This window comes from Cimex lectularius, unplaced genomic scaffold (genome assembly GCF_000648675.2).
Source record: "Cimex lectularius strain Harlan isolate CLEC.00 unplaced genomic scaffold, Clec_2.1 scaffold230, whole genome shotgun sequence".
Classification (NCBI taxonomy): Eukaryota; Metazoa; Arthropoda; class Insecta; order Hemiptera; family Cimicidae; genus Cimex; species Cimex lectularius.
Window position 1 is genome coordinate 377807 of NW_019392809.1, and position 13669 is coordinate 391475.

A 13669-nucleotide genomic window follows, 5' to 3' on the forward strand; every position below is an offset into this window, starting at 1 on the left:
TTTTAATAAACATGTTTTTAAATATCTTATTTTTACAACCAAACCTATTTGTGGTATACAAAATATGAATAAATCTAAATACATTAAAAATTGAAGGTTGGTGCGATAATTTTTTATATCAGTGTATTTATCAATAAGAAAAGTAAAACATCTGATTCATTGTTCAAATTATAAATTCAACTTATCAAATCAGTTTATTTTTCATTCACAATTTTTGAAAAAATCTTCAAAAGATTGATGTGATTGTGATAGAATTAAATTTGTTCACACCTGTAAATATTTTGATATTACTTTGCATAAATATTGAAACACATCAGCCAATTATTATTTCAAATTTCGCATTCTTAAAAATATTTTTGATTTTCATACCATAAAAATGGAAATTTTGCACTTAGCCAGTCTCTTCTGACGTATGAAATCGATTTACGGGGATTCTGCTAAGAAAACTTCAATTTCTCCCCTCCATGTTGCAACACTGCAATGACAATTATCCTACATAAAGAATGAATTTATAATTCAGTTCACTTTTTCAAAAATCTTTTCGTATTTAGTGAAAAACAACTTTTTACTTACTTGTCTGTTGTTCTTAAATTTAATACTCATATTTCTTACACAAATACCTGTAATAAAAATGCTAATTTCAAGTTACCAGTCATTAGAACTGATTTTTATTACAGTCATTCGTGTATCATAGCTATACAATGTACTCAGAAAATTTGATTTTAAGTCCTGTAACAAATACAAAAAATGTATTTCAAAAATTATAAAATATGAACCGATTAACTAATTTTTAAGGTTTTAAACTGTTTTGTTTGTTATTAACAATAGGAAAATGTTGATCATTTTTAAACTGCATACTTATATTACATAACTTACAGATAATAATAATTTATATTTATTGTGATCTAAATAGTAAATAATTTTACACTAAAACTTATATATATATATATATATATATATATATATATATATATATATCAATGTAATTATTTTGTAATATATCATTGGCTCTTTGTAACCACTTCATAATTCTACTGAATGAAGGAAAGGAAAATCCTTTCAGAGGACTGGCCCAAAAGGCAAAAATAGATAAATAAATATGAAGCCAAAAACAAAAATATATTGACACATAAGTTATAGCAGAGCTTTAGAATGAATACAACTGGACTACAAAAATGCTTAAATGAAATGGGGCGTCAGTGATTTAAGATGTTGACACAGCAATCATCACTGAAATGTACATCCAAATAAGTTTTAATCAGTGGAAAGATGTAATAGCTCTTGAATGGTGTATAAATAAATGTATTTTTATAAACTTATTACTTAATTAATCAAAATATGACATATAAATTATTTTGTCTTGTTATGAGATTTGTAGTAAACATAAATAACATTACATATTTTATTAAAAAAGTAAAAAGTGACTAAGAATGAAGCTCAAAACAGCAGGGTTTTGTAATTCCAAGTGCTTATTCCATTAATTCTTCTAACTTCTTGTTTTGGAGCAGGAACCTTAATACTCTCCAACCTACATCTAAGTTAGGTTTTACTGGAAAAACATAAATTTTAATTAATATACACATTTTATATTATTTTTAAAATCTAATTACTGGATTGTACCCACGATCTCATCTATGCTAGATGTCATGGACGTTTTTCAGGAGAATATTTTTCCTTACCCCCCAGGTCACTACAAAAATATAAAAATAAGCAAAATTATATTACTAATAAGACCTAGTACATATACAATTAAGTAGGAATAAATTTAATTTGGAAATGACTTTAAACAAATTAGGCAATTCAAAAATACAGAAATAATATTTTTTTATGCTTTTTTTAATCAAAAATTCTATAGTTTGTAGTCAATTTGTTCAAACATCAATCTCAATAAAGCAATAGTTGAGCCCCTTGCACCTAACTACTCCCTGCCTACAGATTGTACAGTACCAAGTACTTCTCTCATAGCTGATTATTATTCTTTATTTACATCTAAGAGAAAATACATTTTCCAGGTATTATAAGCAGCCAATAAATGATTTTTCTTGATATATAATAACTGGGTTTATGAAGTTGTAATCGTATAAAAATGATTTAGAATGGATTGTGCCTGATTTCAATTTTCTTCAAGGCCAAAAAATTCTTTTCCTGCTTCATGTTTTCAGTTCTTCTGGGTTTTTTCGCCCAATCTTTGTAAAAATTTTTAATCCTTTCTGCCCTCTCTGGTGTCATAGCACCAAGTTTCTTTGTGTTTTCCTTGCTATCTAATGCTGTTCCTGTGCAATAAATAAAATGTGTTAAACTAATTTTATTAAATGCAACAAGTATGTATTACTTTGGTTGATCTCTTTCGCATGATCATGCTTAGAAACATCATATTCCTTTGAGTCTTCGCTATCATTAAATGACACCACTTCTACCATATCAGGCTGAAAAGAAACTCGCTTGGGGTTGATTGGCTGCAAGTAGAAGAATTTAACTTTATTAAATATAATTAAAAAGTTGTTCTACAAATTAGTTATTTTCTTTAAACAAATCAAATTTTTTAGCTATGTTAACTAATCAAACATTTAAATGCCTAATAATACAGTAAGTCACAAAAAATAAGTATTTCTTGCTAATTTGAAAATAATTTTGACACTTTTTTTTTAATTCAAAGCATATACCGTGTTCTATGGTTTGTTGCCATCTTGAGGCCAAGTATTAGATTCCTTCACAATACCAATCTTTGGATTTTGAATGGAAGAATTTTGCAACTCATTTTGAACTTTATCTCACGATATCCAAATAATCTTATCCAGAGAATTAAATGTGTTCCCTTGAAGATAATTAATTGAACCATGGACCAGAACAGATGGTAGTCGGAAGGTGCTAAGTCTGAACTATAACCAGGGTGAGGTAGAAGCTCAATTCCATCCAATTCTGTAACTTTTGTTTTGTGTAACAAGAAGTGTGTGGTCAGGCATTGTCTTGTTAAAACAAAATCCGATTTCTATTTACTAATTCTGGGTAAAACTGGGTCAAAACATTGTACATTTTTGTAACTGCTCACACTAAAGTTTTGAATCAATGGGTTGACCTTCTAGAATGAACTCATAATGAATTTTGCCTTCGTAATTCCAAAATACAGAAAGCATTTTGGTCTAGATTCGAAACTTTTGAAGGAGAGGACATCACCAAATCACTCCCCGAGATTAAATGGTCCAAAATCTTGGGGTTTGTGAACAGGTCCGAGAGGTTTAGGCAAAACACGTGAGTCGACCAAGTCCCGAACCTTTTAGGGTTGGGGTACGAGTCTACCCAGGCATTTAACCCCTCGGGTCTTGGTCACCCACCCTGCATAATATATTGTCTTTTTGACAAATTGGCCTTGTTCAGCAACTGATAGAGCAGGCTGATTGCCTGCAGTCTAGCCATTGTTTCTTGGTATTGGGGTTTCTCAAATATATCCGCTTGTTATCACAAGTAACTATTCTTTTGATGAACCAAAGGTCATTTAGATTTTTCAAAAGGTATTAACAAATTTCTACTTGGCGTTGTGCCTGCTCAATAGGCAGCTCATGAGTTTCACTTCCATTCGCTTTTTCCAAAGTTTTGCAGTCCATCATGGCACATGCCAATCTCTGATTACTTTTCGTTGGGTCAGCCTGAACAGACTCCCACAGAGCTTCCTCGAATGATGATTTTTGTCCAGAACCATCTTTCCACTTGAGGCTAATGTCACTGGCTTCGAATTTCTGGAGCCATCTGCATACTGTCTGTTCAGAGAGAGCATTGTCTTCTTTAAATTGCCACACCAACAGTTGTATCAGAAGCAGAAAAATTACATTTCCAATAATGGTGTAATATTACCAAAATTTCAAATTTTACTGTCATGTTGTTTAACCAAACTCAAGACAAAACTGAAGGCAAGATGAGATAATTTTTTTACACATTCATTTAGTATAGTCTACATATCAAAGTGGTATTGAATCTAAAAAACAAATAAAGCCAATAGGGGAATACAATTTCCAAGAAAATGAAATCAAAAGTCATCATTTTTTATGGCTCACTCTATTATTATTAAAAATTGTATTTAGCATTCAAAATTTATGAATGAAAAAATTTATAGCATCTTCTCAAGAAAAAAAGATTTGTATTATTTAAGGCTGCATTCAAAGTAATGTCTTTGCTGTGTTGTTTTCATTGTTGCAAAAATTTTTCTGTCAACAATAAAAATACCACTAGCCATTTTTGGTAATTCAATGTTTTCAACTTTTGTTAGGTGTTGGTCTGCAAGTCAGTGAACTCATGCTGAACTGGCACTGGATTCTTATTGGGTCCATCTGCACTCGTGGGTTTGTTGGATTACCCAAATGCATTTCAGAATTGCATCATCTTCACTGAGGAACTGCTCTATTCATCCAAGTGAGTAAGTGAGGAGTTCCCCACTGAAGATGGCACAATGCCGAAGCACATTTGAGTAGATCAACAAAGCCACGAGTGAAGACCGACCCAATAAGTGACCTAGTTCCCGCTCCAGCATGAATAAAATAGTTTTTTGAGAATGACTGAAATATCAGTAGAATGTAATTTTGTTTAGGACCATCTTCAACACAAAGGTCTAAAAATAAAATAAAAAATTCATTCCATAAAAAGAAAAAGGACAAAGGACAAAAAAGCAGAGTAAAAAAAATAACTAAATTTTAATTAGACAAATACAAATCATGAGAGAATGAAACCCAGTAATATACTACATAGAAAGAGTTACAGTTTTTCTAGTAGCATAAACTATAAAACTTAGGGGTGTCGGTGGCCACAACGATTTAGGCGTTGACATGGCGCTCATCACTGTAAGGTCCTGGGTTCGAATCCAGTGGCCCTGCATTCGAATCCGACATACTTACAAATGGGCTTTTTTTCAAAAACACCGGCACCCCGAGGGTTGGTATGACCTCTGCTGTTGCGAACCCTCGTTAAAAAAAATAAATAATAAAAAAACTATAAAACTTATACACATGTACATTTCCTTGCGTTTTCTGTCAATTTTGCATTTCTTAATATTATATTTACCTTTTTCCCCTTAATGAATTCCCTTTCAATATTAACTGATGAGATCTTCAGTTTTAGTTGCATGTTTTTCTCGTTGCTTTTTTTCTTGTCAGTTTTTTTCTTCGTTACTGAATGCTTTCTTGCTGCCGGTGATTTTCGTGCAGGGTGTCTTTTTGAAACCGATGGAATCGGTGAGTGTGAAGATGAAGAGTCAGAAAAAGCAGTTGGGTTAGTTCTACTTGTCGTAGGTTTATGCCTTGTAAAAAAAAGTTTATCTCTAATACAATTTACATTAATAGCTAATCAAATCTTTATTTTACCTGTTACTCTTTTTGTTCGATGGGCCATTAGGTTTTAATGCTTTTGTAGTTGTCACACTGTTTTCTTCCAAATTATCATTTTCTATTAAAAAATCTTTGGCTCCTTCACTCACTTTTTGCCTGTGCATTTTTTTTGCCGCCTCATTCACTTTTATCACTTTATGAGGGCCTTTCTTAGGTTTTTTCAACATGTTTAGACCCACATATTTTTCTTTTAATTGTACTTTATGATTCCGTAGTTTATTTGCTTTCGAACCTTCTGTGTCTTTGAGTATGCCTACTTTCGGCGACTCTGTTCTAGCCGTGATTGATATGATTCGGTTCGGTTTTGAGGAAATTGCATTCCAAGTCGGTTCATTTCCATAATAGCTTAGGTTTTCATATTCATTTTCACTTTCATTCCTGCTCAAAGGGATTTGAAAATCCAATTCACCTTTTTTACGTTTTTGCTTTTGAGCCAATGCACCCCAATCTCGTGATTTACACCACTAAAATAAATGATTGATTATTAGATTTATTTTGTCAATAACTATTATTATTTTATTTTGCAGTTAAAATTGCATTTTGTTAATAATAAATTATTATGTGCTATATAAACTGCTCAAAACAGAATATGGATATTTTTATAATATATTCTTATTCTATTAATTTTTATAAAATTACCTGATATATTTGTGTTAGTTGGATAAAACAAAATAAAAAATACAAACCAAAAACAAACAAATCTTAATCCTTATTTTTAATAACGTTTTTACTTAAGAATAGCAGGCAGAGATTACTCATTTAGCAAACAAACACCTTTTCTCGTTTTTTCTCCATTTTAATCCAGTTGCGTTCTCTTTAACCATTGAAAGACATCTTAAACCAGAAGTTCGCAACATTGTTGTGAGAATGAGCAATCGAAGTCACCAGCAAGTGGATATTCCAGAGGGAGGTTGGTGTTTCTCAGAACATAGTCTCGCAAATTTTAGTCCAATTCCAAGAGACTGGAAGTGCCAACAGGAGGCCTGGTAGTGGATCTGAGCACATTACGATGCTAAGAGATGTCAAAAATATTGTCTCTTGCCCTTTCTATTATTGTGCCCACCAGATCCTAAATGAAGCACAAGATGTTTTGGCAAGGCCTTAATCAACACAAACAATTCATTGGGGGAAGTATCGTATGCCCCTTTGAGACAACTTGCATCGACATCCAGCAACCAGCAACTAAGGGGAATATGGTGCAGCAAGCACCTATAAGAGAACTGCAATTGGAATGCTGTTATGTTTACTGATGAGTGCACCGAAGAGTCTACCGCCAGGGGATGCATATATTCCCCAGTTCGTGCTACCTTCAGAGCAGTTTGGGGGAGTGGTGTAATGTTCTGGGCTGGGATTTACACTGGAGGACAAACTGGTCTCCATATTGTTGAAGGCAACCTCACTGCAGTTCATTATGTCCAAGAAATTATCGAGGAATACATCCCTCAAACCAAGGATGTCATTGGCAGGGATTTTAGTTTTCTGGATGTCAATGTCAGATCTCATAGGGGTAGTTGTTCATCAATGTTTAGGAATTTCCCATCTGCCCTTTCCCCCATTGTATCCAGACCTCAGTCCCACTGTGCACATGTGGGATGCTTGCAGAAAAGGCTTTTCGAACACCATTTGCAGTCAGTTGACCTGCAACAACTGAGTACAGCTTTGCAAAATCTATGGAATGAAATTCCTTATGAAATTAGTGACAACCTTATTAACAGTGCACAGAGGTTTTAGCTAATTCTTAATTAATTTAATTAATTCTTTCAATGTTTTATTTTTCTTATCCCAGATAAATTTAATTATAAAAACATATGACAATAGGATTTAAAATCACATACTAACAAATTCAATTTAGTTAACTTGTTTACAAAATTTTAAAAAATCAGTACAGAAGATGCACAATTCAGTGAAGGCAAGTAACTCATTGAACAATGTATTAGCACCATTTTTCATTAAAATGTTGAATGGAAAGAAGTACTTACTTTTCCTTTATTATATTTGTTGATATTGTATGAATCTGGTTCTGAATCGGAAGACTCAACTGTGAAAATTGATACAAATTATATAGAAATTCAAGAATTAGAAGAAGGAGCAGACCTGTAGTGTACGATGAATCTGACACGTCCTCTATACTTTTTTCTTCAGTCATCATTTCACTTCATCTTTTTTCAGCTATGTATTTTTTGCATCATCGCTAACAAAATTAACATAACAAAGCTGATTAAGTTAATTTACATGTAATGTTAAATTTTTCATTAAAGCTCGAATATCTTGACTTGGTTTTTTTTTATATGAACAACTGATTACAGTATATTTGAATTTTTCATATGGCAGAACTAGGCTTTACTTTTTTACAATTGAACTTTGCATGATTGTCCCTCATTTCATTTAATTGGAGTTTTATTAACCTCCAAACAATTCAGTTATAATTTTAATATTACCTCTCTTCCATTGAATTACATGTCCACATAAATTTACCTTTCGTATTGAGTAAACTGTAAATTCAGTAATGACACTCATATTAACAATAATTTTTTAAACACATTTAATTGATTTGTATTAAATCTTGAAACGTTAATTATTGTTTTTGTTATACTTTTCAAGCCCAACTACACAGAGGAATCTGCAGAGGTTTACAACAAAGTGAACACCAGTTTTGTAACTTTATTTTATGAGTTTATGAGGTACAAAAAAAACCTGGATAAACAAAAAAGTCATTACTATACAACTATTACATTAAAAATCGACTAATCATGGACAAATTTTACAAATAATCTATAATGGTATAATAAATAAGAGCACTACTTCGAGAAAACTGGAGAACAAAAATTCATCATTTCCAAAAATTGATTAGGAACTAAAGTGTAAATTATAAGGAATTATTATTGTGAGAGAGAAAAAAAGTCTAATCTCTTTACCTCGTTTTAAGGCACGATCTTTGGAATGACTCGTAAGTGAATAAATATTTGTCAAATTCAGAATATATAATTTTAAAAGATATGTATAGGCACTCAGAGCATGAGGTTTGAATGAAAGCTTTTACTTATTTTTAATTTGATTCAAGGCACTTTCTAAATATTTAGAGCATATTTTTTTTCTTAGATATTTCAAGGCCAAATTTTCTAATTGTTAATACGCCTAGCAATACTATGCTAACCCTTATGTTTACAACTTAACCAATACAAAAGATTATGAGCTTAAAAAAATGTCTTTCCTTTTGTTAAAAATAATATATTTCTTGTACAAGAAATAAAGTTCAAACACACCTCAAAATAAAATGTAATAGAACAATTTCAATTAGTGTAATAAAGAAATCTTTAAATTGTTACAACGGTAAGATGTGGCTAATAAAACTTAAAATTATCTGTCAATCAACATTCCTATTATTGCTATTTCTTCTTACTGATTATAAAAATTAAAAAAATAAATGATAAGAAGAAAAGGAAATGGTAACACAATAAAACTTTGGTTTATTCCCATATTATTTTCAAAGAATGGTTGAGTTAAAAATAATACTGGTTAATAAGAAGAAATAGGTTAACAGGTATGAAATTATAAAAGCTGGATAGAAGATATAAATTACATTACTATAAAATGAGCATTAAAAAGTTTACAAAAAATTGTGGTAACTCATAAATTAAAAAAATGACCAGTTAATTGTTATTTGATTGGTTAGAAAACATTAATTTAAAAAAAATCTAACTCAAGTCCTACAATAAATACATTACATTTGATTAAATTAATGAACAAAAGTGAAAAAATAAATACTGTACAAACAAATTGAGGGAAAATATTGGGCACACAAAAATAACTTATTACCTAAATTGGTGTCATGTAATGGAATGTTTGATGTTCCAGTGCTTATCGAAAAATCTAACAAACATAAGCATAGGTGATGGTGAGTGTTTGGTCCTAAATACCATGTACCAAATTTCATGAGTAATATCATCAATTGGATTACAAAATCAATTAGATTTTCAAATTTACATAAAATTAAGTTAAAAATTTGAATTGTAAATTATATAAGTTTAATCTGTAAAAATTTTAAGATGTAAGTGTAAAATAAAATTTGGTACAAATATACTTTTCCCACTGTTCATCCAAGTAAGAGGTATCATATTATTAAAAATAATTTAATTTGTCTTCAAATCTAAGTTTGACTAAAGTGATAATTCATTACATATCATTACCCTTGGATTTTTGTTCTAATATAAGGCAATTGTTATTAAGACACTTTATTGCATATCAGGCATACAACGTAATAAGTTTTGTACTAAATATATATTTGTAAACTTCATGTATTGAAGTTTATTTTTAAAGAAAAGGAATGTGCTTCTTTTAAAAATCTGTTTCCTAAAAGTACGAAAAGTACATACCTTGAAATATAGCGATAATTGACTTATTGGTGATTTTTACTGAGAAGATGACTATTGAAATCGTATACGTTTCTAGTCTGTTCTCCGCATATGTTACACTTCCAGGGGTTGCCTTCGGCGTGGCAACCTTTGTGGAGGAAGTAAAGCGTCCGGTCTGGAAAACGGATTCCACAATGGCCACAGGTGTCCGGCTCGATCTGCACCATCTGACGAAGTTCGCTGCGAAACTTGGAGTCTGAGAGTGACTCTTCATTCCGAGAGAGCAACCGAACGAGAGGAGAAACCCTTGTGCTCAAATTGACAGGGGATGCGGTGTTGTTGCGTTCGTTCTCCTGGTACTCCTCCTCGCCCTCGACGTTTTGGGGCTCAAGTTTGATGACTCTCTCAGCAATAGATGATGATGGTGTCATCGAATCACCAGACTCAGGTGAGCCCCTAGGGCTCTCTTGATCAACATCAGTTTCCATCTCTGCCATTTCTTGAGGCTGTTAATACATTAAAATTATAAAAGCAAACATTCAGAGCATTTATTTAAAATTGGGTTTTTATTATTTTATCATTAAAAGCATGTATTATGTGCATTAGCTAGCATAGTTATAAGGGTAAATAAGATGGCCATTTTCAGCTTTTCTACATGTTTATTCAATTTTTCCTATTGTATGTTATTTTAATTCTTTACTATATTGATTATTCAGATAACACAAAAACACTCAATTTGCATAAATAAGTAATTCCTTTTATACAGGATGGCTTAATGATCATAGTTAAGCACATTTGATATTATTACAAAATTGATCTTATTTTTTACTTTCATTATTGTTATATTGCTATCGATTATAAGCTTATTACTGTTAATTGGTTGTTTTATTTATATTAATAATATATGATTATTTAGAAATTGTGAGATGCAGTCTGGTGTGATGTAGGTTTAGAAAAACATTTTCTTTATCGTGCCAATGTTTCAATCTTTATTGAGATTGTCTTCGGGGCCTGGGATTTGTAAACATTTTTAAAATTATACAAATAAATATAAGATATTATGAATATGAATTTATAGAATGATGTACACAATAAAGAAATTTTAGGTCTAATAATACCAAACAAATACCTGATTTGGTGAACCCTGAGTTGAAATTTCAACATGTGGAGTTAAAAAATGCATAGGTGGAGTTGCGTTATCAACTGTTCTGTCTCCACAACCATTACTCAAGGAAGGCTTATCCAGATCTATCCCATGCCTTAAAAGAGAGGGAAAAATTGTATAAAAAAGCAAAAACATAAATTATGAATTTATACCTATTATAAAAATGCACACGCAGACTCTTCATGCTAGCGGCTTTGTACGAACAAAGGGGGCAGGACTTAGGCTCAGCAGATGTGCCATTGCCACCAACATGTTCATTTTGAAAGTGTGCTCTCATGGCGATCTGCCTCTGGAATCCTCTTTGGCAGATTGGGCACGACCAAGGGAGTGACTTGGCGTGTGTGGTCGTGTGCTCTGCCAAGTGATCTTTCCTAAAGAATCTTTTCCCACAAACCCGGCACTCGTACGGCTTCACTCCTGTGTGTCTCATTTTATGCCGTCTCATATTCGCCCCGTTAGAGAATCTCATGTTGCACACATCACATTCAAACATTTTCCCCGTCTGACGTCCTTCCCCTCCGCCATCGCCATCTGATTTTTTCTGTTGCTGTTGACAGCATGTGAGGTTGTGGCGAATGAGTGCAGCTCTGGACATCGCTTCATAATCACACCCTTCACATCTAAAAATAAAGCTATCAATTAAGCAATGAAGTGTGTAATTATTTAAGATGTGCCAACTATAACCTAAAATATTTGGTGCAAATGACTTTGTGATGACAATTGTCGTGAGAATTCCTTTATATTGAAATAAATCTTTTCTTATGAAAACTAAACTCAAAGTTTAAATTATTTATTAAAAATAAAATAAATACTATTAAAAATTATTAAGTTTAAAAGTGGGTCAAACATGTGTTTCGCCGAATCCCAACTAGTGGGGAAGGGTGCTCGGTTACTCACCGAGTCAGTGCTCGCCTCGCTCAGCTAGTTGTCAAGCACAAACTGGGTGGTTGTACAAACCCTGCATGTGTGGATACACAGGCACATTATTTGGCGAATGCCAAGCTGAGCATCTTGACATTTGGCAAATATTTGGCATTAATCTAATCCCTCATGTTCGGAGCCACCTTAATATGAAGCCATTAGCTCATAAGATGTATTTTTATTTTTCTAAATATCATTAATAATTTAAATTAAATTTTCATATACCAAAAGCTGAGGTCATCACAGGCCCTCTGTGTGTTTGTATTTTTTTCCTGGTCTTTCATGCGTATTTTTCAACCTGCAGTCAGGTCTACGCTGTCAAAAGAGAATTTTAGATCTATGAAAAAACAATATATTTTTCCCTTGAGACCAGTGTATATAAATTATGTTGGTATGCATGAATAAACTGTCAAGGGTCTAAAAGCCCTTCTGGAAACTTGTTCCTTTTACATGTTTATTTACACTATATTTGTATTATTATCTAGTTAAGTGTTACATTCTATTTCGTGTATGTGTGTGTGTCTTTCTCCCTCTCTTTCTTTCTTTCTTGCTTTGTATACCTTTCATACTTGAAAATCCTCAAATGCTGTCGAGGAAGGGGGTGAGTGAGAGGAGAATATATTGTCAAGACAGCCTCCGGCTGATGATGGAATGGAATAATTCCAAGCTTTAAATACACATTATTTGTTTTATTGTAACTATATTTAGAAAATAAAGTATTATTATTATAACATTCTAGTGAGTAGTGAGATTATACAGTACGGAAATGACATCTGTATATTTTTGAAGGGCCTATGACGAAAGTAGGTCTGGCAGAGGACGATTGGGGGTGAAAACTCTGTTTAACTATTTAATAAAATTATATATTATAAAAAATTTAAATAATGGTGTAAGAAAGGGCTAAGGAATTCAATACCTGTGCATAGGTATGGCTCCGTCGGAAGAGTCGTAGTTGGTGTTGAGATTTGACTCTTGGTGGCTGACTTCTTCGTTGTCGTCCTGTTTGTTGTGATGATTTTCCTTGATGAGCAGGGGATCCGCTTCGTTCTGACCCATCGGTTTTTCCTCGAGGGACATGCTAGACCGCCAGTGGGAAAAGTGGGCGAACGGATGGATATTCCGGGCCGATTCGACCCCCTCGGGCGAAAGGGGACTTTTAAATAATTTGTTGATTCAAAATCGATAACTTACATAACTCCCTCGGGTGTTTCACCCGGCTTTGGGGGCGGACGGTGGATCAGAATAATTGGATTAAGCGTAATATTCAAAAAACCGTGGTGTGTCCCAGTTTCTCACTCCTGGCCATCGTTTTTGTTGCAATATCCGAAAATGAGGGCAACACGGCTCGCGACACCCGACACATACTCGACCCGAATAACCTACTTTTAACGGTGAACTAATTTTTTTAATTGACTCGCCGGGGCGGAGCGAGACGGGGCGGACGGCGGAAAAACGGACTCGACGACTTTGTACAAGGGACTAGAAAACGGTAAACGCTCCCTCTCAGATAACACAATTCATAGCCGCCGTTGTTTATCTACTGACCTAGACTAATATTACAAGAATGGCGTTCCACTTCCACTTCCACTTCAAAAGCGTTCCCTTAAAAAACGTTTAACGAAAACAGACGACGACGCGACCGCATTCTGGGGGAACTGACCACTTTCGAAATGACGAGACGAAGACGGGCGACGGCTACCCTCCCCGCACCAGTGAGGAGACAATTCTTTTTTCTTTTTTTTTTACGAGTCATAAACTCATTTCTTAAAAAAACGTACAAATGTAAAGAGAAAAAATATACACAATACAATGCTATATATACTACACGCTATACTATACTTCAATTAAAAGGACAATAG

The 13669-nt window shown here is 33.0% G+C and overlaps 2 protein-coding genes across 6 annotated transcripts; both read right to left on the reverse strand.

The window, feature by feature from the left end:
- Nucleotides 1-1388: 1388 nt before the first annotated feature.
- LOC106672390 lies at nt 1389-7667 on the reverse strand. 5 transcript variants are annotated; one of them, XR_001341255.1, is made up of 8 exons: nt 7467-7667; nt 7352-7410; nt 5349-5836; nt 5050-5305; nt 2333-2456; nt 1988-2273; nt 1625-1690; nt 1389-1549 (listed from the first exon to the last, which is right to left on the reverse strand). XR_001341255.1 is itself a non-coding variant. In XM_014403781.1 (8 exons), exons 1-7 carry the CDS (start codon nt 7519-7521, stop codon nt 1645-1647), a joined length of 1173 nt encoding a protein of 390 aa, XP_014259267.1. In that variant the 5' UTR covers nt 7522-7667; the 3' UTR covers nt 1389-1549; nt 1625-1644. The 5 variants fall into 5 exon arrangements, 4 of the variants coding, with proteins under 4 accessions (XP_014259267.1, XP_014259264.1, XP_014259265.1 ...); XM_014403781.1 differs by having other exon boundaries at nt 2108-2273; nt 5050-5284; XM_014403778.1 differs by having other exon boundaries at nt 2108-2273.
- Nucleotides 7668-9068: 1401 nt separating this feature from the next.
- Nucleotides 9069-13454, reverse strand: LOC106672404 (zinc finger protein 568-like). The gene is made up of 4 exons (XM_014403805.2): nt 12727-13454; nt 11042-11509; nt 10854-10983; nt 9069-10230 (listed from the first exon to the last, which is right to left on the reverse strand). Exons 1-4 carry the CDS (start codon nt 12885-12887, stop codon nt 9769-9771), a joined length of 1221 nt encoding a protein of 406 aa, XP_014259291.1. The 5' UTR covers nt 12888-13454; the 3' UTR covers nt 9069-9768.
- Between the last annotated feature and the right edge of the window lie 215 nt (nt 13455-13669).